At 49.9% G+C, this 26292-nt stretch overlaps 2 protein-coding genes across 2 annotated transcripts in view; one reads left to right on the top strand and one right to left on the bottom strand.

The window, feature by feature from the left end:
• Positions 1-10637: 10637 nt before the first annotated feature.
• On the top strand, positions 10638-20644 carry SEMA4B (sema domain, immunoglobulin domain (Ig), transmembrane domain (TM) and short cytoplasmic domain, (semaphorin) 4B). The gene is made up of 13 exons (XM_006885218.1): positions 10638-10823; positions 10969-11031; positions 12285-12383; positions 13013-13124; positions 13383-13496; positions 13649-13800; positions 15601-15782; positions 15914-16064; positions 17259-17469; positions 17554-17669; positions 17919-18085; positions 19599-19683; positions 19910-20644. The coding sequence occupies exons 1-13, from the start codon at positions 10638-10640 to the stop codon at positions 20642-20644; spliced, it is 2373 nt and encodes a 790-aa protein (XP_006885280.1).
• A 3531-nt stretch (positions 20645-24175) lies between these two features.
• CIB1 (calcium and integrin binding 1 (calmyrin)) overlaps positions 24176-26292 on the bottom strand; it is a 3451-nt gene continuing 1334 nt past the window's right edge. The window contains exons 3-7 of the mRNA XM_006885165.1: positions 25656-25764; positions 24857-25007; positions 24599-24717; positions 24426-24514; positions 24176-24197 (exon numbers count right to left, since the gene is read on the bottom strand). Coding sequence (XP_006885227.1) covers positions 24176-24197; positions 24426-24514; positions 24599-24717; positions 24857-25007; positions 25656-25764 — 490 coding nt within the window. The remainder of the gene's footprint in view (positions 24198-24425; positions 24515-24598; positions 24718-24856; positions 25008-25655; positions 25765-26292) is intronic.

Raw genomic sequence — 26292 nt, 5'->3', positions numbered from 1 at the left:
CCAGCTATTGGCCTTCCTCCTTGGTGTGACCTCCTCCTCCTGGACCTTTGTCTCCAGCTCTGTCCAGTGGCCTGGCAGCATCCTGGCTTTTCCGAACTGCATGGAGAGAGCACAGGCTGAGTGCTGATAGCCTCACTTTGAAGGCTAGCCTTGCCACGCTTATTAACTACACAACCTGGGGCAAGCGCCCTGCCTGCTTTCACGTGGGCAAGATAGGCATAATAGCAGGACCCATCTCACAGGGTTCTGAGCAGATTACAGGAAATAATGTATGTAAAGTGTTTGGCACCAAGCCTGGCACGTGCTGTGTCCCCAGTCAGAGGTAGTGATGCCTCCTCTGCTGTGGTGGGAATTCCTTGCCAGCCTTGCTCTGGGAGATCATTTGCATCACTTGAGCATCTAAAGGCTGAGTGCTCCATGTAGCCCCTTTGCTGGGGGTCTTGGACCAAGATCACAAGCCAAGGCCAGGGCTGCACTGTGCACAGCTCTCAGAGCTACTGGATGTTGCATTGTAATATGCATAGAGCACTGCAGAACTCACCTGCTGGCCAGGCCAGGAGAACATGTAAGCCCCCCAAGAACTGATTCAGGGTCACCCTCAGGGATCCTGTTCATTTTAGCCCATTTTTATTTATTTTTTTAAAAAAAAACATTCACTGCTTTCAAACTCTTCCTTTGTCCCAAAACCCTCCCCTGCCTGAGGCTGAACCACACCTCTCCTGGTTCCACTCTGCCCTCCTCATAACCCACATTCAGCTGAGTGTTGAAATACCTTTGTGCCAGCCCAGGAAAGCGCTTGGCTTGCAAAACCTGCCCTTTTGGGATCCATCTGGATATACCTGTATGTTCATCCTCCAGGTGAGGGCGATGGGGAGGATGGCAGGGTGCTTGGAGAAAAGGCTGGACTGCTCATGTTGTCCGTCTGTCCTTCCTGCATCTCATTCTTAGGGCTCTACTCTCACTTTTCCCCTCCATGGCTGTTTGAGATGATTGGGTGGAGAAGCTCCTCTGAGGGGAGGAGCCCCAAAACGTGGATCTCCTGCCAATTGAGGGCTGTCTGCAAGATAGACTTTCCTGGGAATCTGCTCCTTTGAGACACTGACTCTCGCCAGCTGGCACCCCGCTGCCCCGCATCTTCAGTCTGACCTCCCTTCTTGGAGTGTTCCCCGTGTCCTGGGAAAAGACTGGCTTACACAGAGATAGCCTGGAATGGCACCACGTCATCTACCATCCTCAAGTCCAAACTGTTCCTCTTCTGGTGCTATTCAGTCTCCCTAGCCACTCTTCAGCCACCACACTTCTGTGGCCATTTCCATAGGACAGGAACCAGCCCTCCAGCCTGTAAGTGGCAGTTCAGTGGTCAGCGGCCATGAGAAGGGAGAAGGCATGAGGAACTAACAAGCTGAGTTCTTGTGAACACCAGGCTTTTTGTTATCTTGTCTCCTCTTCCACACAGTAGGTAGTTAGCATCATTTGACAGATATGATAGCTGAGGTATTTTGTTTAGGTAATACAGCTCTCCCCCTCAAGCCTATGATCTTGATCTATGCTCAGGGATCCATCTGGAGGCCTTGTGGGCTTTTGTGAGGTAGGGAGTCTGCAGTAAGAGTTTCAGTGGGGTTAATAGTTCAAAACCCCTTCTCATCATTGTTATTGTTTCCCTAACTCAAGAAGAGACTAAATTTCTCAACCCATTTTTTTCCCTGTTGCCTATTTTTTTGTTAAACGAGACACTTAACAGAAAGAGGAAAGCACACTATCCAGTACCCAGAGTTTGCCAGGCACTGGTCTCGAGTGTGGGGGTGATGTGGAAACTGAGTCTTAGAAGTGAGCTCATATTCTCAGGGTAACGCAGCTGGAAAGGTTTGAAACCAAAATTGGGTCACAGTTGGTATAGCCTGAGAGCCATGTCCTTTCGATTAAATAGCTGCCTCCTGCTTCACCTATGAAACATTTGAAAGACACAGAATGACCCCAGTGAGCCCTCCAATAATAGAAAGGTTGTTTATCCATCTGTTGGATACATTATTGAGGTGACTGCCTGGAGATGACAAGAGATCAAGCTAGGTCCCTGATGGCACAGCTGAGGGTTGGCTGTGGGGTACTCAGCTAGCAATCTGATGTGCCCTCACAAGCAGACGTTTGCAAACTGGGGGCAGTGGACCAATATCCAGCCTGGAGATCGATTTTATTTGGCCTCTATGTGTTTTAGAAAAACTCTAGTCACTTTTATTTATGATTGAAGAAATTTAATGTGAAAATCCAAGTTTCCAGCTCATCTGAAGATCTGGCACAGAGTCTAGGTATTATTCCCAGCAGCAGGAAATGGCAGAGCGAAGCCACAGCCACCTCTGCAGAGGGGCCTTCCATTTTTAGGGGGCTGTGTACCACCCACTGACCCTCGTCGTCCCTTGACTACAGGAGTGGGTTTGCAGGTCTGGCATGAAGCGGCTGAAGTGCTAGCTGTTTACTCAGGGAAAGCATTTGCCCATCTTGTATGGAAAGAAAGGCCTGAGCAAGGGATAATAAGCGAGGCAGCGGGAAGGGGCACAGGAAGGACTAGTCTTAGGTATGGAGCTTGACACTTCCACATCTATGCTTGTTTGCTCTTCCCAGAACCCCTGCCGGGCCTCCCTCTCAGAGAAGGTAAGGGAACTTGTCCAGGGTTACATAGCTGGTGAGTAATATGTCAGGTCTAGGGTTCCCCCCAACCAGTGCCTTTTCTGGTCCCTCAGCCTCTTGTAGACCAGCTGTATAATCCTGGACAAGTCCCCTGTCCTCATAGACTGGAGTAGTTTAAATTGGGATTTACAGCCGTCATTCATTCTTTCAACCAGTACATGTTTGTTAAATGCTTTAGACTTTACCTGACCAGATGATAGATAGAGTTGTGTGCTGTTAAGTCAGAACCAACTCATAGTTGATCCTCCAGTGGGTTTTCAGAGGCTTTAAATTACACAGGAGGAAATTTATTGCCCATCCTTCTCCCTTTTTGGGGGGGGGGTGTGTTTGTCCCATCAGATCGATCTGACTAGTACTGGAGGAAATTGTCCCTCCTTCTCCAGCAGAGCACCTGGTGGATTTGAACCACGCACCTCTGGGATTGCAGTGCAGGTCATCCTTCTCCCTTGAAGCAGTTAGTGGATTTGAACTGCATGCCTTAGGATAGGCAGAGCAAGTTCTTGATACTAGGCCACCAGAGATCCCTGGTGATAGATATTTATTGTTGTTTTGTACTGTCAAGTCACCTGTGACTGGCGACCCTATATACAACAACCGTAAAACCTGTGCTCCAACACACCCCCATTACCCCAGTCACTGAATCAGTCCATCTCATTGAGGGTCTTCCTCTCTTGTGCTGTTCCCCACCCTCCCAAGTATGATGTTCCTCTCCAAGTCCCACCTTGCAACATGTCCAGAGTATGTCACACGAAGCTTCAGAATCCTTGCCTCTAAGGAGCAGCCTGTTCTCACCCTCTCTAGGATGAGCTTGTTTGTTCTCCTAGCAGTCCAAGGTATATTCAGTACTCTTCTCAAGAACCACAGCTCAAAGGCATCAACTCTCCTTCTGTCATCCCTAGTCACTGTCCAGCTTTACGATGCATAGCAAGTTGCAAAGATCATGGCCTGAATCAGGTGCACCTTAGTCCTCAGACTGATGTCGTTACTCTTCAGTGCTTTGGAGAAGTCTCTGATAGCATGAATAAGATACAGGTTTAATATTCACCTTAGCTTGACAGAATAGATAGCATAGAAAGCCCATCATTGTCATCCAACAACATGGTCAGCGTACTTTGAAAGATGAGACCAGGAATTATTTGAGCACAGACACTGACCCTTATACAGATGAGGATTCAGGAAAACTTCCTGGAGGAGCTGGGACAAAATGGAGAGCCAAAGGATGAGTAGGAGTTAGTCAAAAGGAAGGGCATTCGGAGCAGAGAGGACTGACTGCCCAAGTAAAGACTTAGAGCTGAGAAATAGGACTTGGAGTTGCAATTCAGTGTTACTCATTTGGAGCCAAGGGAGGTTATGGCAAAGGGTGTTGAGTTAAGAGCTTGGACTGCTGCCACCATTAGAGACCCTTTGGGAGAATGCTGCCATGATCTAGGCAAGCAGTGGTGGCCAGGCTCAGGATTGGGAGCAAGAGTAATGAGAGGAGTGAATTTGGAAAGTATTTTGAGAGGGAAACCTGGTGAGATTTAATTATGGATTGTCTGCCTATGAATAGGAGAGAACAGGACATGGGAGGAGGACATTGTGATGATTGCAGGTAGGTCAGGGACCCAAGACTCCAGTTGCATCTGGAAGAGGACATTGGTGCAAATAGTCTTCTGTGCAGTGGAATCTGACATACCGAAGGAAGTGATACTTGGGTGAGAGATTTGGAGTCTCCAAGTATTCAGGTCATCATAGCAACAGACATTGGTTGCTCCCCTTCCCCCCCCCCCAAAAAAAGGACTAAGGGCCAATCTCAGTAGACACAGTGGTGGTAATACAGTTCTGGGACTTGGTAGCCAGCTTTAAGTCTCTTCTGGCCGAGTCACTTCACCTCAGTCACCTCCTGGCTGAGTTACTGCACCTGAGCCACTGCTCAGATAACTCGTTGAGGGATGAAGGGTCAGGAGTGTGAGGACAGGAAGTTATCCTTGAGGGAGCATTAGGGAGTCAGTGAGCTGGGCAGAGTCGCGTGCTGCCGAGGACCACACCTCACACCCTGAAAGGCACAGGGGGATTTGGCAGTGAGGTGATGTGATCCTTGGGACCTTGGCAGGAGTAGGCTCTCCAAATGAGCGGGAGGCTGGTTGAGGCCTGAGCATGTGGGAGGTGAGGAATGGAGATGGCACGGGCCAGCTATTGTCTTCAGGAGTGTGCCTCAGCAGGGGCAGAGGATGGAAGCTCATTGAAGGAAAACACTGTTTTCTGAGAGGCAAAGGTTGATCTCTGAGGAGATAGAGTTGAAGACTTTTATGCCTCTTGGCCGCAGTTTCCTCAGAAAAAGGGGAGAAAGATGACCTCAGGAGAAAAGGGATGTTAAAGAGTCAGCCCACCTCTCAACAAGGTCTGAGGGGATGGCTCCCTGCCCAGGTCCTAGATGAGGCACCAGGGGGTCCTGGCTAGGGCTCTTGACCGCTCCTTGGGGCCACCAGAGCAGCCAGTGGCAGGTGGCTTTCCTGGATGACGTCCCTCGCCCTTCTCACCTCAGTCCTTAAGGGGGGCTTTTGGCAGACCATCCCCCTCGCCCAGGGCAGGGACTCCCTGGGAGGAGATTTCCTGTTGGCATTCATACAGTTTAGGTGGCTGCCCACCACATCCTGTCCATTAGGCTGCCCTGCCCCAGCAGTTCGTCTTTGGGGGGAGGACATGCCCGCTCAGCTGCCAGCTGCTGCTGAGTCTGCACTCCTGCCCTGGGGCGGTGTGCCTATTAGGTGGTTATGGGTTCAAAGTTCATGTCTTTGAGGTGCCCAATAGAGGCTCTCAACGGGGTTGGCCCAGGCCCCTCTCTTGGGACTTTGTGATTCCAGCTGATGGTCAGGAGGACCAGGCGGCTACTTTCTCCCCCTGAGGGTACCTTCCAAGCTGACTCCATGGCTCCACCAGTGTTTTCTGGCCTTTTCCTGCTGGGACCTGTGAGTGTTCTGTGTTCAGGCCAGGTCAGCATCTTGTGCTGGTGCTGGAAGCCACAGAGTAGAGAGAAAGGTAGGGTGGGGTTCTGAGTCACGGCTCCACCACAGCTCTCTAACTGGCCCAGGTGGGGACGGCCCAGGGTGGGGACAGTGCTGCACCCGATTCCTGTCTCTGCATCTCCAGCCTTCCGGCTGAGTCACAGGGAAGGGGAGGAACTCAAGGTGAGGCTGCAAGCCCCCCAAGTTGTTCTGCAACACCTCCTGCCGGGAACCAGGCCCCACAGGTGAGGGCATGAGGTACTGCAAGCAGCTTTGACAGGCACAGCCCAGGTGGCCCAAGTCCAGCAGCCACGCCAGCCTTCACCATGGTTTCCTGGAGGACAGTGCCCATTGGAGAGCGCAGGCAGCGGAGGAGCCACCAGCTCAGACTTGTCCTGGTGGATGGCAAGGATTTGTCCCAGCTGGGTCATCCATCCATGGCCTCAGGCCGACTTGCCTTCTCCCGTCTAGACTAACCTGTGGGGAGGTGGCCATGATGATTCCTGAGAAGCACTGGCAGCCTAGGAGACCTCAAGATACCCTGGCAGTATGAAATTTAAGACCCGCTGTGAGGTGTGCCCGCGCTCACCCCCTCCTAGTCACTTCTGCACAAATAACACCCAGGAGTGAACACAAGCATAGACAAGCCCTGCAGCATGGTGTGCACACACAGATAGACACACACACACAGAAAGAGAGAGAGGCAAGCTTGGGCAGAGCCTGGCCCGACATCCGTGAAGTCACTCTGGAGGTGACCCCATGTCCCTGAATGATCAAAGCTGCTCACACAGACAATAGGAGCTGTAATACATGCAGCCTTGTTTCTGAGCGGGACCCTCAGGTGGCCAGGTGTGGGCCCGCCTGAGTGAGCTCTTTAACCGGGAGGACGAGGGTGGCCCGGCCCCTCCAGGCCTCCTGCCCTCCCTGGCAGCCCTGGCTGGGCTGGATTTTCCTGCAGGGCTTTCTGGTTTTGTTTATCATCCACTTTGACTGTGCGCCAGGCACCATGCAAACGCATGGGTAACGTGTGCAAAGTTGTTTTGAGTGAAGCTTTCAGTAAATGTGGGTTATTATGTGTGTTATTGTTTACATACGTAATCTTTATTTTTCTCCTAACAGCCCTGTGAGGTGAGGTGCTGTTATTATCCCCATTTTATAGATAAGGAAAGTGAAGCTCAGAGTCAGGTGATTTGTACAGGTCACACACAAGTGGCAGAGGTAAGATGTGAACTCAGGTCTCTGGATCGCATCTGTGCTCTTGGCCTCGCATGTTTTGTTGAGCCTTCCAGTTGGGAGGTCAGCTGCAGCTGGCAGCCCTAGTGAAGTGAGTGGGGCGAAGGGATCATGGGAGCTGAGGCTGTAAGGATACCGTAACTTTGTCGGTCAAAGGCTCAGTGTGGAGGGGACCCCTGGCGTGGCCTGGGTGAAGGAGCTTCTCTGAACCCTTTTGTCATTTCATTTATGGCCTTTCCATCATTGCAGAAGCAGAAACTGCAGTTCTTGGGTAGTTGGTGTATATAGAGGGCTGGACTGGACCAGAGGCTGACTGACTGCAGCTGTGCCTGGGACACCCCTCTGCCTGGCTGTGCCTTGGAGGTTGACACCTCTCTCCCAGATCTAGATGGTGCAGAGCCACAACTGGGAACTAAGGGCTTATTTCTGACAAAAAGACTCTTTCTGCCAAACAGATTCCAAGCATGGCCTCCTGCCTCGACCCACAGACCTGCCCAGGTGGAAATGTCCCTTCTCTGCAGGCAGATAAACATTGGCGAATTCAAACTAGCCCTTGCTCTTTGAAAACTTTGTGGGAGGACACAACAGATAAGGAAGGGCCGAGCTGTTTGCTTGAGTATCACCAACTCCTCACAAGATACTGGGAGTTGTTTTCCTGTTTTCAGTTTACATATGGTGAAACTATGGCTCATTGAGATGACGTCTAAATTGTGACACAGTGCTTTTCAAGTCCTTGGGCCTCTGGCTTTAGCATCACCAGGGAAACTTGTACGAATGCAAGTATGTTCTCTGACCCCATCCAAAATCTTCAGACTCTCCCAGGGTCTGCATTTTAGCATCTTGGGATAGGGGCATGATTATTCATCCTATAATTTGCAGACTGGATTTAAGAGGAGGCCTCTTGAATGACTCCTTTTTCACTCTGGGGCTTTGTATAAATTGCTTCATATCTCTGAACCTCAAATTCCCATCTGGAAAGTGGGGGTGATAGTATCTACCTTATTCAAGTAATTAAGATACAAGTAATTAGTAGCTGCAGAATGTTTAGCATAAATGGTCCTATCCCCAAGAAGTGGACCAACAGTGACACCAGTGGGTGGGCGGTGAGTGGTGGTTCCATGGAAGTCTGCTTCCAGGGACAGAGCACACTGGGGCTCTACTGTGGTGGGAAATGTTCCGGTCTAAGAGAAGTAGGGCATTACTGTTGAGAATTCTCTTAGAGGTTCCCAGGTCAATAGGAAGTGATGAGGGATCAGAAATCTCTGAGAAAACCTGCAGTCAGGACTTTTCATGTTGGAAAGAGAACTCTTCACCTTGGCAATCCCATAAGGCTCTCCCCACTTAGTTGTGAATGCCACCCCCACACCCCAACCCGCATCTTCAGGGCAATTCCAGTTGCAGATCTGCTTCTGGAATGTGATGGGCCTCCCAGCTCCAGAGCCATATGTTTCCCCCATAACTCTTGCACTGGTGCCTCTGTGTCCCCGCTTCCCCCAGTGACGTGAGGCAAGGACTTTGTGCTTCAAGGCTGCTGCCCATTCTTATTTATCAGCTCCTTTGCTAGGACGCCCCATCAGAGGGTTTCCTTGTGCATTAGTAGTCAGGTAAAAAATGTAGCTTCTCCACAAAGCCCGCTAAGTGTCCTGCCTCTTGGACAGCAGGGCAAAGCCTTTCCCTTTTCTCTTGGTCCACTGGGAAGCACAGAGCTAAGTGAGTCTATGGGAGTGAGAATAGCCTACTTGTATGACTCTACCCTGTTAGATGTGTTCAGATTGTTTTCACTCTAGATTTTAGTGTTTATATTTATTACTTTCTTCCTCACGTGTTTCCTCACCCTTTGTGGAGCCAGACTGAGGGTATGTAAAAACACTCAGCATGTGAACACACATGACGCTCTCTTCACATGGCTTCGTGAGCATGTGGCCTTTTTGCCTGATTTTCGCTTCTCCAGCTTCATGAGGAAATTTGCTAGTTGCAATCCACTGGGCAGATAGGGAAGTCTGAGGTTGATCAGGGTGGCTGCTTATTGTTTGTTTGGGTTTTTTCCTCACCAGCTGCTTTAGAAATTTTAAAATAATTTCTCTTCAAACCCATTAGTTTGCCAGAGCACAGGCAGTACCCTAGCGGATAGGTGGATGTGTTTGTTTTTTTCCTTCTTCATCCTTCTCTTTCAATTCATTTCTTTTACATTTTACAAATCTGGCCTGCTTTTACAGAAAGTCAAAAAACGGAAAGGAAAGAGGAAATACCTAAACTCCTATGCAGAGAAAAGATTTTTTAACTTTTTGCAATATAGCCTTATATGTTTCTATTTTTTTTCATGCAAACAACAAAATCTGACTATACTGTTTTTATAACTGTTATTTACTGGTAGAAAATGACTTTCTTTTTTACTACATATGCTTCAGCAATAAAAAGTTATTTGGCATTTTCATCAAGAATGTGTAGTTTGTGGCAGGTTTTTCTTTTTTAAATGTATAGAAAGGTCTATTGTGAAAAGCCCCAGTCTTCCCTCAACTCTATGCCTGGGTAAAAGGGATGACTTTTAACCATTTTGACTCTTCTTTTTTGACTTAGCAATTCTGTTGTTGAGTGCTGTGAAATTGCGGTAGGTACCATTGAGTCATCTGCAACTCATAGTGACCTGTGATCCCTGCACCATCCTCTTCCCCTTAGCCAACAGACCATATATGACACATATGACCATATATGACAGAGTACAGCAGCCCCATAGGGTTTCCTAGGTTGTAATCTTTACAAGGACAGATCTCTAGGTTTTTTTCTCCAGAGCAGCTGCTGGAGGGTTTGAACTGCTGATTTCTTAGTTGGTAGCTGAAAGCTTAACCATTATGCCATCAGGCCTCCTGTGATTATCAACGTGCTACTGAGAAAAAGAAGACTCTCCATCACTTAGATTTTACCCTCCCCCAGACTTAAATATATCTGCCACTGTGCTTAACTTCCTTTGTAAGTTAGCTTTTAAATTTAGAATATCCTTTCAAACCTCTGTGTCTTGTTCCAGTAACCACTGACAGTGTCTGTGGCCGTCTTTGCTCTTTGAAGAGAATATTGGGGATTCTACTTTCCTTCACCCCTCCTCATCAGCCTTATTTCTGTCTATTGTACCATCAGTCGAGGTTGGTAGCATTTGCAGTCTGTCTAGTATCGAGAAGTCCTCCATTTAGTGACTGTGGGGTTCAGCTGAAAGTTGAAGACCAGTAAGTGCCCAGTGTTTGCATCACTCTGGCATGTAAAAAAAATTTGTGTCCAGCTGACCACCAAGGAATGGTCTTTGTTTGCCTGCCTGTCCTTCTCTTTGGTTCTAATACCACTCCAAGGAGAGTGCTGACATGTATTTTTCTTCCCAGTACTCTGTCACGTGCTCAGAAACTACCACATTGTCGTATTTCAGTTTGCATCATATTTTGGGCCATGGCGTCGGCATCATTTTTGCCAGTTGCGTAGGATTCCATTGAGTGGAGTACCATCATTTCTTTTCACCCAGTTCTGTGGTTAATTGCTTAAGTTGTTCTCAGTATTTCATTAATATGCGTGGTGCTGTAATGGGTGAATGTTACTTCACATATTTCTTTGTGCACCTGTCTCTTATATAATGTGTGAGATCAGGAGTGCTGCTCCCTCTATAAACCTATTTGCCTGCCGCTGGCCCCTTGTCACTCACCATCTTGCTGGAGGTTGATCTGAGAGGCCATTCTTGGGAGGCAGAGCCCCTAGGTAATGTCCATCTTGCTCTCTCCAGGCTCTGAAAAACGACCATTCCTCCGATTTGAAGCAGACAACGTCTCTAACTACACAGCGCTGCTGCTGAGCAGGGATGGCAGGACTCTGTATGTGGGTGCCCGAGAGGCCCTCTTTGCCCTCAACAGCAGCCTCAGCTTCCTGCCAGGCGGCGACTACCGGGAGGTGAGCCATCCAGGATTGCCAGAGGGCAACATGGGCAGGAAGCGTGGCCTGGGGTCCAGGATGATGGTGGCCAGAGAGGAGAATGGCTCCTCCAACCTACCCTCCACTCCCCCAGCACACTCACCTCCCCCTTTCTCCCTCACAGCTGCTGTGGAGTGCAGATGCCGAGAGGAAACAGCAGTGCAGCTTCAAGGGCAAGGATCCCCAGGTGAGCCATCTATTAGCTCAGAGAGGGAGGGGACTACAGACCTGGGGCCAGGACAGGAGGAGATGCAGCAGGTTTGTGGGGGAGAGCATAGGCTTCTGAGATGGCTGGGTCCGGGCTTGAATCCCAGCCCTACACTTACTACCTCCCTCACCTTAGGCAAGTAGATTCACCTCTGAGCCTTAGTGTCCTTTCTATAAAGTGGGGATATTAGTATTAATCTCAATGAACTTAATGTGAGGCTTCAGTGAACTTAATGTAAGTCCCTAGCATGTAGTAGATGCCATATCCTTCTGCAGATGGTATCTCATGTAGTAGATCTAACGATACCAAATTTGGTTTTGGCCACACCACTAGGTGCGATCTAAGCCTGGATTCTCCTGGAGGGTTCACCACGATTCTCCGCAGATTCCTGGTCCTGACTCAAGCAGGTGGTGGCTCAGAGCACATTGGATTGGGGTCAAGATAGTGATTTGAGCCCAGATCATCCTTGACTCTGCCTTCTGTAAATATTCAGCAGTATTTAAGAAGCACCTTCTCTGTGCCCAGCACTAGAGATATAATTGTGGGGAGTCGGGTAAAAAATAAAAATCTGTTTTGAGAGGTGGTCAGGTCACACTTGATGAAATAAAAGTGACTTTTGAGCAAAGCTTAGGAGCAGAAGGAATAAGCAACATAAAGGGGACTTCATGGAGACTGAGCTGAGGTATCCCTGGCCACCATGACATGAACCAACACAGAGAGAACGTGAGGAGCAGTGGTGGTGGTGCAGTCCAGGGTGGGACCAGTAAAGGGAGTGGGGAAATGGTCAGTCTGCGTATATTCTGAAGGGAGAGCCACCGACAAGACTGACTAGGGCAAGCAGGGACTGAAAAGATGGAGTATTTTCTTAGAGATGCTATACGGATCTGGGGTGGGAGTTCAGAACTTAGCGTTTCTCCTACTCTGGGCTGAGACTTCTTTGCTCCAAGGTAGGTTGGGAGAGATTTTGGTAGGTTTTTGGGAAAGGTTTGGTAGGTTTTTATTGAGGTTCTGAACAGGGCCCTCAGGGGGCTATGCTCTTGACACCCCAGACAGAAGAACCTTTGCAAACCACACAACTGTCTCTGGTTCTCCTGGCGCCCTGCCCCTGGGAGGTACTCATTTGTCTAGGACTTAAGTGCCCACTGCCTGGTCCCTCCAGCAGGGAAGGCTCAGCACTGCTCCCTGGTGGCATGTGTGGGTTTGGCCGCTGATGGCCTCACCTTTCCTCCTAGCGTGATTGTCAAAACTACATCAAGATCATCCTGCCCCTCAACAGCAGCCACCTCTTCACCTGTGGCACAGCAGCCTTCAGTCCTGTGTGCACCTACATCGTAAGTGTCCATCTCAGCCAGGAGCTCACTTGTGGGGAGCCTGGCAGATGCCCTCCTTCGCCTCACAGAGCTCATTACAAAGGGCCCATGGGGGGGGGGGCCAGCAGACCCTGCGAGGCCTTGTCACCAAGACTTCTAACTCTGACAGCCAGGGGCAGTGAAGGGGCATGGCCTGGTCAAGTCTGTCCCTCAGTGCCTCTCACTCCCACTGCTCTCACTGGATTCTCTCCCATTTTATCTAGTACATCCCTATTACACACACACACCCTGGAGGGGCTGGGAAAGGGGTCAGTGGGGTTGTGCATTATGATACCAGCTTTGGAATGGGATATATTGGGTCATCTGAAGCATCTCTCTGCCTCTCATGGTTCACATTACTTTCTGAGCCTTGTATCCTCCATCACTTGGACTTCTTATGCCAAGTCATAGCGTTCCTGTGAGGTGGCCCTGGGCTAAAGGGCTGGGCTTCTGGCCTCTGCTCTGTTCGTGTGTGTGTATATGTGTGCCCTGTGCACTTCACCTGCCCACAGGCCTGCCTCTGTGAGCCACCTCTTCCTTGTCCCCCTTGAGCCCACTTCCCTGGGACACTCTCAAGTGACTCTTTTTGTTCCCGGTGTGCTCCCCTGTAGGATGTGGAGAACTTTACTTTGGCCAAGGACAAAACAGGAAATGTCCTCTTGGAAGATGGCAAGGGTCGTTGTCCATTTGACCCCAATTTCAAGTCTACAGCCCTGGTGGTCGGTAAGTACCATGGGCAAGTGGGTGAGCAGGGGCAGAGAGTGGAGCTGGTGGGTCTATGCCACTGTAGTTTCCAGGAGCAGTTTGCCTAACACTCACTGCCTAGCTGCCCCAGGGTCCCGGATTTGGCTTTTCCCATTTCTTTTTCCCTCCCTGCCCACTGTGGGCAAGATGGGCAGCTCTGGGGTCACTTCAGGCCCTGAACAGCAGAGTGGGGACTGTGCCAAGGGGGCCATTCCCATGGGAATGTTCTCTTGGCAGATGGCGAGCTCTACACTGGAACGGTCAGCAGCTTCCAGGGGAATGACCCGGCCATCTCACGGAGCCAGAGCCTCCGCCCCACCAAGACTGAGAGCTCTCTCAACTGGCTACAAGGTGACGCTCACCCACCACCCGCCGGTGGGCAGTGCTTGGCCTATGGCCTCGGACTGACACAGGAGTCCTGAGGGAGGGCACTCGCCCTTTGAAGGGGCCCCAGCCTGCCTTCAGGTCTCCTGTCTGAATCCACACTCCCACTGGCCCCACAGATCCAGCTTTTGTGGCCTCAGCCTATATTCCTGAGAGTCTGGGCAGCTTGCAGGGAGATGACGACAAGATCTACTTCTTCTTCAGTGAAACGGGCCAGGAGTTTGAGTTCTTTGAAAACACCATCGTGTCCCGCATTGCCCGAATCTGCAAGGTGAGGAGGGTAGATGCTCCCTGAGATCCCATATCCTCCAGAAGGAGCAACTAGACTAATAGCTTTTTTCACTCCTTTTAAAAAACATGTCTTATTATAGCTTTTTTTTTCTTTAAAGAAAGTGATAATATGTTAATTTATGTATAACAATCACTTATAAGAGAAAGAGAATACAGCATCATGATAGGAGTCGCTGGGCGGTGCACATGGTTAATGCACTCACCTGCCAACTGAAAGGTTAAAAGTTTGAGTCGTCCTAGAGGCCCATCAGAAAAAAGGTGTGGCATCCTCCTTCTGAGGAGCACGGGTCTGCCCTGGCACACGTGGGGTTGCCAGGAGCCAGCCTTGATTCACAGGCAACTGGCTAATTTGTTCTCATCATTATTACAAAGAGCACAGACTTGGAACCAAACTGTTGCTCAGTGCGGTTGAGTAGTTAGAACCAGACCCTACCCGAGCGCACACCATCCTCGCACCGTGCTGTGCCCGAGCCCAGGGCTTCAGCTGTGGCCATCATGTCCTCCATCTCAGGAGCACCTTCCTCTTTTTCACAGACCCCAGCTTACCAGAATAATGTCCTTCTCCAGGGACTGGCTCTTCCTGACAATATACCCAGTGAAGCCAGCCAGACTGGGTTCAGACCCACCTAGTTGTGTGATTCAGGCTTGGCATCAGCCACCTCAGAATTGTCACATGGATTTAGTTAATTTTCCACAGGACCAATAAACAACATCATGATAGATGGAGAAAAGACTGAAATTGTCAATAGTTTCATCTTACTTGGATCCACAATCAGTCAACACCCTTGGTACCAGCAGTCAGGAGATCAGGAGATGTCTTGCATTGGGCAAGTCCTCTTTCATGGACTCCTCCAAATTACTGAGGAGCAGTGATACAGTTTGAAGTCTTAAGTCTAACGGTGCGTTTGATTCAGTCTTTTTCCATCACTTATTACGCATTTGAGAGCTGGGCAATGCATAAGGATGACAGAAGAATTGATGCCTTTGAGCTGTGGAAGTTGAAGAAGGGTACTCAATATCCCGTGGACTGCCAGAAAAATAAGCAGAGATGTCTTGGAGAAAGTGTGGCCAGAGTGCTCCTTCGAGGCAAAGATGACAAAGCTTTGTCTTGTATACTTTGGGCCTGTTCCTAGGAGAAGCTGTTCCTTGGAAAGTGACATCATGCTGGGTTTGGTGGAGGGATGACGAAGGAGAGGAGGACCCTCAGAGAGATGAAGTGATACAGTAGCTGCAGCCGTGGGCTCAAGCATGTCAGGGATGGCAAGGGCTGTTCAGGACAGGACAGGGTTCGGATCTGTGGTTCAGAGGGTCTCCGTGAGCCTTACTCAATTGAGCAGCACCTAACACGATCTATGTAAAACCTGAAAACTCATTGCCATTGGAACTGACCCATCGCTGAGCCTCCAGCAGATTTTCAGAAGCTGTAGGGAGGAGATTGCATATACGTGAATGTATCTGCTTACTTAATTACAGGAATTGTACTGCATTAGGGAAAGCTTCCTTTTTTGAGCAACCACAAATCGAGACCCTTTCCAAATCTGTCTCAAGACGCCCACACACCCTTTTCCCTGAAGCTCTCATGTAAGATGGTGATGCTTACAGTGATGCTCCCTCTAAGATTTCTTGATTTAAAAAAAAAAAGATTTCTTGATTTTGAACAGACTCAGTCTTTAGATTTGCCTTTATCCCTGGTGTCTGTCTCCACTTCCACCAGGGAGGGGGCACCAAGCCTGTTGCCCCACTATCACACCTAAGCCCAGCCTTTCTCTCCCTCTCCTAGGGCGACGAGGGTGGCGAGCGTGTCCTGCAGCAGCGCTGGACATCTTTTCTGAAAGCCCAGCTGCTGTGCTCCCGGCCTGATGATGGCTTCCCGTTCAACGTCCTGCAGGATGTCTTCACACTGAGCCCCAGCCCCAAGGACTGGCCCAACACCCTCTTCTATGGGGTCTTCACCTCCCAGTGGTAGGGCCCCCAGGACCCAGCTGGGGTTTGGGAGGAGAACTGGGATTAGGGTCCCCAGAGCTGTCTTTGGGCTCAGCTGCGTCATCTGAGACCACAGGGCTCCTGAGCTAATCCTGCCATTTCATCTGCAGGCACCGGGGGACCACAGAAGGCTCTGCCATCTGTGTCTTCACCATGGAGGACGTGCAGAGGGCCTTCAACGGCCTCTACAAGGAAGTCAACCGGGAGACGCAGCAGTGGTACACTGTGACTCATCCGGTCCCCTCGCCCCGGCCTGGTGCGGTGGGTACTCGTTCCCTGCACCCAGGGGAGGGTGGTAGGGAGACTTGGGCACCCACGCCATATTATGATTAGGAAGGGCGGCGTCACCTCAGACACATCTCTGACTTTTCTGAATCTTTTTACTTGAAGATGGGAACATAAGCCCAGGCTGCTGTCTTACTGGTTTACACATAACCATGAACATTGCAGTGCCTTCAGCTGAGCCTCAGGCCAGAAGATGTGTCCCGTACCCAGGCACATACTGCACGTTGTTCATTCATCCCACCCCTGACTCAGCACTGAGCTCCTTGCCGAAGGGCTGCGTCTAAGTAATGCGTGACTTCATGATCAGGTCATGGGAAAATAGTTTGTCTCTTCTTTCCTTCCAACCAAATGCTAGAAGGAAAAGTAGACCTTAAGACAGTGGTATGAGCACATGTAGCTTATCTAGGAGATGATTTCAGGAAGCCACGTGAAGGAATGGAGACATGAGAGGAAAGCTGAGAAAGTAGTTAATTGAAGGGAGGTCTAGTGGCAAGAAGTTGCACTGCAATCCCAAAGGTGTGCAGTTCGAATCCACCAGATTCTCTGCTGGTGAAAGAGGGCCATCTCCTCCTGTGTCAGTCAGATCCAACTTGACAGTATACAACAAGGAGAGAAAAATGTGGTTATTGCTGGTAGTAGCCAGAGCTCAGTCCTACTAGACCCCTCAAGACTAATGACCACATCCCATTGCCTCACTAGGGCATTTTACCAGTTCTCATGCCTCACTGGCTGAGGAACACTCTGGATGTTAAGTCTCAGAAAATCAGGAAGCCCCCAGCAGGTCTGGGAGTTGACTGCACATAGAGCCTCATGGGATTGTGGACAAGACGGTTCTCTGCAGAAAAGCTGGTCAGCCAGGGTTTCCTGGGAGCTTAGTGGGAAGATGCTAAAGGAACTGAAAGTATAGTTACCACAGTTCTGGAAGTCTGGGTGGTGGCGGCGGTGGTGGTGGGGTTGTAGGGAGGAGGCACACAAGACAGGAACATGTCAGCTTTGGTTTCTTGAGCCTCCAGGCCAGCGAGTTGACTCTCTGGAAAACTAGAATTGATAGCATGGCTTTTGAGACTCAGGCAAATGACCCTCCCCAGCCAGGGGAGGCTGAGCCAGTGACCCCAGCAGAATCAGCTGGGCCCCATCCTCCTGGGCTCATAGCACCAACTTCTCCTTTAGTGCATCACTAACAGTGCCCGGGAAAGGAGGATCAACTCATCCCTGCAACTCCCGGACCGCGTACTCAACTTCCTCAAGGACCACTTCCTGATGGACGGGCAGGTCCGAAGCCACATGCTCCTGCTACAGCCCAGGGCCCGCTACCAGCGCGTGGTGGTCCACCGCGTCCGCGGCCTGCACCACACCTATGACGTCCTCTTCCTGGGCACTGGTGAGTGGCTTTTGGCAGGGTGGACTGGGGGAACCGACACAGCTGGCAGGCGGGTCCAGGGCTTGAGTCCTGTGTATGCTGCAGGTGATGGCCGGTTGCACAAGGCTGTGAGCCTAGGCACCAGGGTGCACATCATCGAGGAGCTCCAGATCTTCCCCACAGGACAACCTGTGCAGAACCTGCTTCTGGACGCCAACAGGGTGAGCCTGGATGGGAGCTGTCCACTCTTATTGCCAAGCATTCTCCACCTGGTTTTTCCTCCCTTGCCTCGGGAAGACATGGGAAGTCAAGCTCAGTGCTTGAGAGCATGGCTTCTCAGAAAGCAAGGGTGTCCACGAGCAGAAGAGAAGCCCTGTGGCCAGTGGCTCTGGTGGGCCTCTAAGCCAGATGTGGTTGTGGGTGAGGCCCTGCTGCCCATGCCTGTCCCTCACCTCATGTCTCCTGTGCAGGGCCTGCTGTACGCTGCCTCATACTCGGGCATAGTCCAGGTGCCTGTGGCCAATTGCAGCCTGTACCAGAGCTGTGGGGACTGCCTTCTTGCCCGGGACCCCTACTGTGCTTGGAGCGGCTCCAGTTGCAAGCACGTCAGTCTCCTACCACCTGAGTTAACCCCCAGGTGAGTTTCCTCAGGCCCCTTCCCATGTCCATCCCTGCACTCCGGCCTGAGCACACTCCCTCACCCCCTCCCTAGGATCACCACGTGGCCTCTTTCATACCCAGTGTCTCAGGACATTAGCTCCCTTCCTATTCTCCAGACTATTTAGGGTTCAAGTAATAGGTTACGTTTGATTTGCCTTAGTCTTCTGTAAGGTGGGGAACGTGATTAGTGAAATGTCCCAGCTTTTCTAAGAAAAAGAAATTTATTGTCTCAGTTCAGCCTGTCAGCTGGGCTCTGCTCCTTCTAAAGGCTTTAGTGCAAGAGATTTTCCTGTGTCACCTGGCTTCTGGTAACCCCTGTGTTCCTTGGCTGTAGATGCAGCCTCTCATAGTGTCCTCTACTCCGCCTCTTCATTTCATAAAGACATCACTGAGATTGGATGAGGATTATCCCAACTCTGCTGACTTCATGTTAAATAATTGCCACCAAAGGCCCTTATTTCCTTATGCAGAGAGGTCACCCTTATGCATTATCAAGCCCAAGCTGTGTTATAGAAAGACAGACAGACACCATTTGAGGACCTGTGAGGATTGCCTGTATCGAGGAACCAAGAATGCCAGGTTCCCAGACCAATAAGCCACGAGGCTAAGATCCCAGTCTTTATCCATTGGGACAATAGTTTCTATCCTTTTCGACCTCCCACGTGTAGCATTTGTGTTACAGCAGCACTCGGTTACTGAGACGGCCACATACACAAGGATCGGGGCTTAGGGCTTCAAGCAGCAACACATGGTATCATTCCCATTTGCAGTGTGCTTATTGAAATAGAGTTGATACCTTTTTTGTATTTCACAAAACCACACATCTATCTCCATAAGTCTAGCTGGAGGGACACCATGCACACGTTAACTGTAAGGGTCTCTGTATGTTTGGCTGAGTTTTCCAAGTTTTCTGCATGCAGCAGGAATTGTTTTCTCCTTGCTACTTTTCCTTAAGTCAATACCTGTGCATTGCTTTAAAAAGACAGATAAATACAAACCAATCCAGCTATCTTCCAGACGTTTTCGGGAGGCACATGTTCATTGCCATTGAGTTGCCACCAACTCATAGCTGACCCTCTAGCAGGTTTTCAGAGGCAGTTAATCGCACAGGAGGAGAGTGCCCATCTTTCTCCCGCGGAGCAGCTGGTGGATTTGAAAACCACCTGCCTTTGGGTTAGTGGTGGGACTCCTTATCCATTAGGATACGGGCACTCGCTCCTGAGGGCACAACCTGTATGAGGGAAATGTTCTTTAAACAGAAGAATCTGTAGGCAGAGGAGATGCTGATCCAACCCCTGCAGAGGTCGGGGTGGCATCCCAGGGAAGCGTTTCCCTCCTGGCTCTGGCTGGCTGATTCCTGAGCCCAGGGCACCTTGTCCAGCTCACGTGTGCAGGGCTCCATAAATGCCTGTTGTCCACCTGTCCTGGGGTGGCGGAGGGGGAGGACTTGTAGGGCTTCCTGACATGTCTAAGACTTCCCTTGCCCTCAGGTTGTGGATCCAGGACATTGAGGGGGCCAATGCTAAGGGCTTGTGCAATGCTTCCTGGCCCAGAGGCCGAGCATCTACATCGTCAATAGGTAAGGGGCCCTAGCAGGGTGTGGATGCCCAGTGTGGTTCTAAGGTGTGTAAATCCCTTTCCTTGTCACCTGATCCTTCCAGCCTTAATATTGGACCCTGGAAAATGGAGTCCAGGGGTGGGTACCTTTGCCTGAGGAGGAACACAGCCCCTGGAGGCAGGTACACCCCTGGCTCCTGAAACACCTGCAAGCCTTCACCTCATGCTTCTTCCTGCAGCCAACAAGCCCTGTGAGCAAGTCCAGTTCCAGCCCAACACAGTGAACACCTTGGCCTGCCCACTCCTTTCCAACCTGGCCACCCGGCTTTGGCTGCACAATGGGGCTCCAGTCAATACCACGGCTTCCTGTCGCGTGCTGCCCACTGGGGACCTGCTGTTAGTGGGCAGCCCCCAGGGGCTGGGTCTGTTCCAGTGTTGGTCGCAGGAAGATGGCTTCCAGCAGCTGGTGGCTAACTACTGCCTGGCGGTGGTCAAGGTCGTGAACGAAGCCGACCAGGGTGGCAGCGTGCCTGTCGTCATCAACACCTCACGTGTGAGCGCACCAGTTAGTGGCAAGTCTAGCTGGAGTTCCGACAAGTCCTACTGGAACGAGTTCCTGGTGATGTGTGTGCTGTTTGTACTCGCTGTGGTGCTTGTAACTTTTTTCTTACTCTACCGGCACCGGGATTGCATGAAAATCTTCCTGAAGCAGGGAGAGTGTGCCAGTGTGCACCCCAAGACCCGCCCTGCAGTGTTTCAAGCGGAGGCCCGGCCACTCAATGGTGTAGGTCCTCCTAGCACCCCACTTGACCACCGAGGAGGTTACCAGGCCCTGTCGGATATCTCCCCAGGGCCCCGGGTCTTCACTGAATCAGAGAAGAGGCCACTCAGCATCCAGGACACCTTGGTAGAAGTGTCCCCAGTGTGCCCCAGGCCCCGCGTGCGCCTGGGCTCAGAGATCCGGGACTCTGTGGTGTGAGGGCCAAACTGAGAGGAGGCTGCCAGGCCTCAGCGGCTAGAATGCTCAGAGAACCAGCGTGGCTTCTGCTCCTTGTCACAAGCACCTTGGTCCTGGACTGCAGGGATGACAGAGCCAGCTGGTCTGCTGCTCTTCAGCCGGTGACAGGGCTCCGGCAGCCCTGACCCTAGAAGCCCACGCTGAAAACAGGAGCCTGCCAAGTGGGGCAGAACTGTGTACTTCTGAGGCTGAGCCCTTTGTTTAAACAGTTGAAAATGTGAAGCAAGTGTGAGAAAGGTTAGACCACTCCAGTTCACAAGCTTCGTCATGGGGAGCCTCCCGAGGGCAGGCATTCGAGACTCGTCCAGATTGCTGGAGAACTCTCACGAATTTGCCTCCGCCTTTTGCCCTCCTCACTGAGAGCCAGCGCCAGCCCTCTGGGGCATACCTGGCCGGGCGCCGCCATGCCAGCAAACCTAAGATAGGGTGGTTGCCACGGTCATCTCACCGCCTCAGGGACCAGAGTCAAGGCTTTCAGTAAAGGTATTGCCTGTCCCTGAGCTTAGACATGCCTCCCCAACCTTTTCAGCCTGCATCAGGCTGTGACCACGCAAGAGGACAGTTTAAGAACTACATTTAGGACGTCACGTTCCCCTTCCCCTGAGTCCTCCCTTCTTCCACCCCAGCCATGAATCCCTTTCTCTGCACCCACCTACTCCCCATCTTCAGTTCAAACTTGTGCCTGTTCTTCATCCAGTTTCTAATCCACTCCACTCATGGGGCATTGGTCTGCCATTCTGCGGCGTACTGACACTGCCCAATACAGAAGCCCAGGATTCCTGTGGATTTCATATGGGTGTTTGTTTGTTGTTGTCGTTTTTTAAATAATGTGCACTTTACCTTTTTTTAATAAAATAAAAACTGAAGAATAGTAATTGTAGTCTTTCCTCTTCAAAGTTTATTGCTTTTTAAAATTTTCTATTCTAAAATATATTCACAGCAAAACATACCGATTCAGTGGCTTCCTATTGTGCACCATCATGACACTGATGACATCCTTCGAGTTGTGCAACCGTTTTCACCCTCACAAGCTCAGGGCCCCAAGGGTTCCCTGTCTAATCTTCTGACTCGCTCTTGTCAGTGGATGCCATATAGATCTTTAAGAACATAATGCTCAAGGTAGGTAAGTTTTAGTAGCTAAGCTAAAGACTTCAGGACTTAAGAGGGCTCTCATGGCCGCCTCTGTAGGGAGTCGTGCCAACCCAAAGGCTGTGCTGTTCCGGTGGTTCAACTCCACTAATGGCTCCATAGGAGAACGATGGGCAATCTCCTGTGCTGTTTACAGCTTCAGAAACCCAAACGAGGGCCAGCTGTGCGGCAGTTAAATGTCTCAGGGCAGTCCTGTGCACTCATCAAACCTCTGAGGCTCCAAAAAGGCCAGAGTCTGTGAAAATTTGAAGTACTGTTGTGTAATTAATTTCTCCCCAGGATTTTCTGTGGCGTATCTGAGCAGTGTATTTGGTAATTAAACAATTCTAGCAAAAGTGGGAAGTTGTTCTTGGAGGTAACACTTCTTTTGGGTGCTCAGGTTACCCTACAGGGGTATCATTTTGCTTATCTCAGTCTTTAGTCTTCCTCTCCAGGTCAGCTCAGCTCTGGGTCTCACCAAAATTTTAAAAAAGCTAAACCTCTCTCTTCCTCTTATTCCTAACTTATCAAAACAAAAAACCAAACCCCACCTGTATCCTCCTCTTATTCCTGCCTCCTTGTTCCAGTCAAAGGCCACCTACAAGTTTTGAGGACCCGGGACACTGCAGCAAACTCAGAGGCACAACAAACACCCAAGTGCATTATTAGGCCAGATAGTAGGATGTTCCATGAAACTGTGACCCTAAATCTCAAAGGGATCAAATCTCACCAGGTGTTTGGTTGTACATAAGCAACTTCAACAGCTTTTGTTATTAATATTTGCCAAGTCAGCTTTTTTTACAGCTTACTCACTGTAGTTATACTATTGCCTTTTGTGAAATGCTGTACAGTGTACATAACTCATAGGAACAACAGTCCTGAACTCTGCCCTCTCATGCACCACCATCCTCATGATATCTGACAAGGAGAGTCCATTGACCTTTCCAGGGACTAGTAAATGCAGAGCCAGCCCTGTCTGGGTCATTGCACCTCCCAGTAAAACGTGGTTTTTAATGGAAGGGGACTGTTTTAACCCTTGGTGGGAAGGTACAAGGTGGCTATGTCAAGGTTGGGGTTCAGGGTCTCATTTATTTTACCTCAATTTCTGCCATTCAGTCTGTTCCAAACCATAGCACCCCTCCATTGTGTTTCTGTGGCTGTAAATCTTTATAGGAGGAGACTGCCCATCTTTCTCCCACTCAGAGGCTAGAGGTTTGAACCACCAACCCCTTGGTTTACAGCCTGATTACGAACTACATTCCCAGGGCTCCCTGGCCTCAAAGTAGACACCAGTGTGAGACTTAACACATGAACAGCCACACTGGTCTCACGCAGATGATTTTTTAAAAAAACACCACCACTACAGTATTCATGGGGTGATACTGGTTTGTTTTTTTTCAAGTATTTACTGCACAGTATTTCCCTTGACACTATTTCATGGGTCAATCTTATTTAGCTGGGCGGTGAGGTCAGGGAGTAGCTTCAGTTCAAAGTTCAAAAGGAATCTCAGGGCAACAGGGGTTGCTGTAGTCCTACCTGCTCCAGTAAGTCTGGCCTTTTTTTTTTTAATTATTATTTTGTGTGCGTGTACCGTCAAATCAGATCTGACTGGTACAGGAGGATATTGCGCCTCCTTCTCCGGCAGAGCATCTGGTGGATTCGAACCACGTTCCTCTGGGATTGCAGTGCAGCTTCTTGCCACTAGGCCACCAGAGCTCCCCCAAGTCTGGCCTTTTTAAGAATTGTTTTCTACCTTTTTCTACCCTTCTGCCTGGGACCACATATTATTGCATCCCTGCTCAGAGACGGTGGTGTCTGCTCTCAGGGTAGATGGATGAGACCATGCACCATGTAGATAGTCCTGTAGACTAGTGGGGCTTTTAAAATCTTTGCTGCTTTCTCTTTTGCTCTCCTTAGGGGTTTAAGTAGCTAAAGGTTTTGGGAGAAGATTGCCAGACCTTCTGCAGCCTCTCTTGGAAGATTCAAACCTTGAACCTTTCAATAGTAAAGTGATTAACTGAGCCATTCATGCTCCTTCTGTGTTCTCTACTTATTCCAAGTATGACTGAAGGCTTCTAAATGTCCAGCGCGCTCTCATATCCATGTTTGCAGTGATGCACAGAGGTCAAAACAACTAAACCTTTATTATGATCAGTAGAAACAAAGCAAGAGCAATGACAATGGCAGTGAGGAGAGAGGCCTCAATACAGTGTGCCCTCCCCTCCCCAGGGACAAGACTGCATGGTGCCAGCTCAGGGCCAGGCCAGCTATGCCGGCTCTGGCCAAGCAGGTGTAACCTCGGCCACAGTTGAGCAGTGGGAAGGTTCTCGAACAGGGTGCTGGGACCACATGCCATAGTTCCTGTCACAGGACAATCTTAAAGGAGCTGAACAAGAGAAGAGCAGGTTGGGCATTCTGGAAAAGTGGGTAAGGGGTTAAACCCACACCCACCTCTGCCTAAGATACCCTTATTTGGAATGGACTGTGTCCTCTGGAAGAAAAGCTACCCGGGGATATTAAGAAAACTTTGCTTGATGTCCAGGCACCATTTCCTGTAATAACATCCCACAGCAGTTGGAGGAGGTAGTGAGAACACAGTGGACTACCATCATACCTGGCAAAGTCCGGTGAACGGGAGATGACATGCTGGAACTCGGAGAGATTGATGGTCCCATCCCTATCAATGTCAGACTCTTCCAGAATCTATTTGGAAAATCAGGAGATTTAGGACAAAGCTCTGAACCCTCCCTCTCTCCCACTCCGAGCCTGGCCTACATCAGCCCTCACATTGTCAATTAGCTGCTTCATCTCTGAGGCACTAAGCCGTGTGTCTTCTCCTTCTCCCGTGAGGCAGTTCACAAGCTGACTCAGGTCCTCTCTGTTCAAAGTCCCATCGTCATCAAAGTCTGGAGAGCAGATACAGGAAGCCACAGACGGTATGAGCAAGAGGAGCTTCAAGCCTCCTCAAATGGCCTGTTTTCTAAGCCACACACCCACCAAGACCATGCAGGCAGATGTGGCATCAACTAGGCCGCTGGCCCTTACCAAAGATGCGGAAGGCATAGTGGGACTTGATTTCTGGGGTTGCTGTGTCGCTGAACACACTGAGGAAGTCCAGGAAGTCCTCAAAACTCATGCTGTCTCTGGTTGGGGATGTGGAGAAGACCCTACAGATCCGCTCCTTGAATGGGTTGGCCTAGGCAAGAAAGTCTTCCATGAAATCACAGCACAAGATGCAGCCCAGGGGCACACACTCCTCAAAGCCTCAAAGAACTCAAGGGAGGTTACAGCACCCACCCCATAGGACTTAGACTTAAAAGGGAACATGACCAGTGCATAGATGACTGAGGCGACACTGAGCTAGCTAGAGAAAGGGCAGAATTAGCTTCCTGGGAGTTCATGTTTAACACAAAAACAAATCACATGCAACTTGTGTGGGTGCAAGGGGTGATAGAAGGCACCCTATACTGAAGGAACAAGATGGGCTGGTTATTTTTAAATGTAAATATTAACACCTATTGTGTAAAAGGCACTCTATAATAAGTGCCATAGCAATTCTGTAGACTGACAATGCGCCTTTGGAACAGGGACTCTAACACTTCAGTTATAATTTGACTCTTCTTTAAAGCCAGAGTTTTTAAACTGCTGAGAAAATGCCTAGAAGGTCTGTGTGAGAAACATTATGTTAGATAATTCCACTCAGTTATTTGGTAAAGCCTTTAACTTGAGATTATAATTAAAGCACAAACCAGAATGAAGTCCAAAGGATCGTCCTGGCAGTGTTCGTCTACCAGGGGAAATGTGCGTATGTACAGTGAACGTGTAAGGACTACCAGGCTGGCACCTTGAGTTCTGGAATGCTGAGGATCTGTTGAATAGACACGCGTGCCTGCAGTGACTCCTCTGTGCTCCGATGCTCCGGGGAAAGCAGCTCACAAAATCTCTTGTGGGCTCTGCCAGAGAGAAGGGCCATATAAGCTCACTCAGCCAATCACAGCTTCGGCAACACATTACTTTCTCATGATCCTTCCATGACTACCCACTACAAACTGTGTAAGGTGCTGAAAAGTCATCAGGCTCAAGACATACATTCAAAACTCCTAAAAGTCCTCAGTCAAAGGAAATAGAGAGTCACTGGGTTACCACAGCCAACCCCCATGACTCATTGCTGTGGAGTAGGAACTGATAGCTGACTCTCTAGTGGGTTTTTGGAAGTCAATACATCACATATGAGGAGAGTGCCCACCTTTCTCTCATGGAGAGGCTACTGAAGGATTCAAACCTACAGGAGTGCCTGCCACCTTTGCGTCAGCAGTCACATGACTACACTACCAGAGCTCCCTAACCCCTGGGAAAATTCTTGGTATGTACAACGATTCCTCATAATCAATGGCCACCACTTTACAACATGCACCAAACATTATTATGCCAAAGCTGTTCTGTTTTATCTGGACACAGAAAGGTACATCATTTATTTATAT

The sequence above is a fragment of the Elephantulus edwardii genome, unplaced genomic scaffold, assembly GCF_000299155.1.
Source record: "Elephantulus edwardii isolate Elephantulus edwardi_28Jun2011 unplaced genomic scaffold, EleEdw1.0 scaffold00041, whole genome shotgun sequence".
Classification (NCBI taxonomy): Eukaryota; Metazoa; Chordata; class Mammalia; order Macroscelidea; family Macroscelididae; genus Elephantulus; species Elephantulus edwardii.
This window is presented reverse-complemented; position numbering and strand designations above follow the sequence as displayed.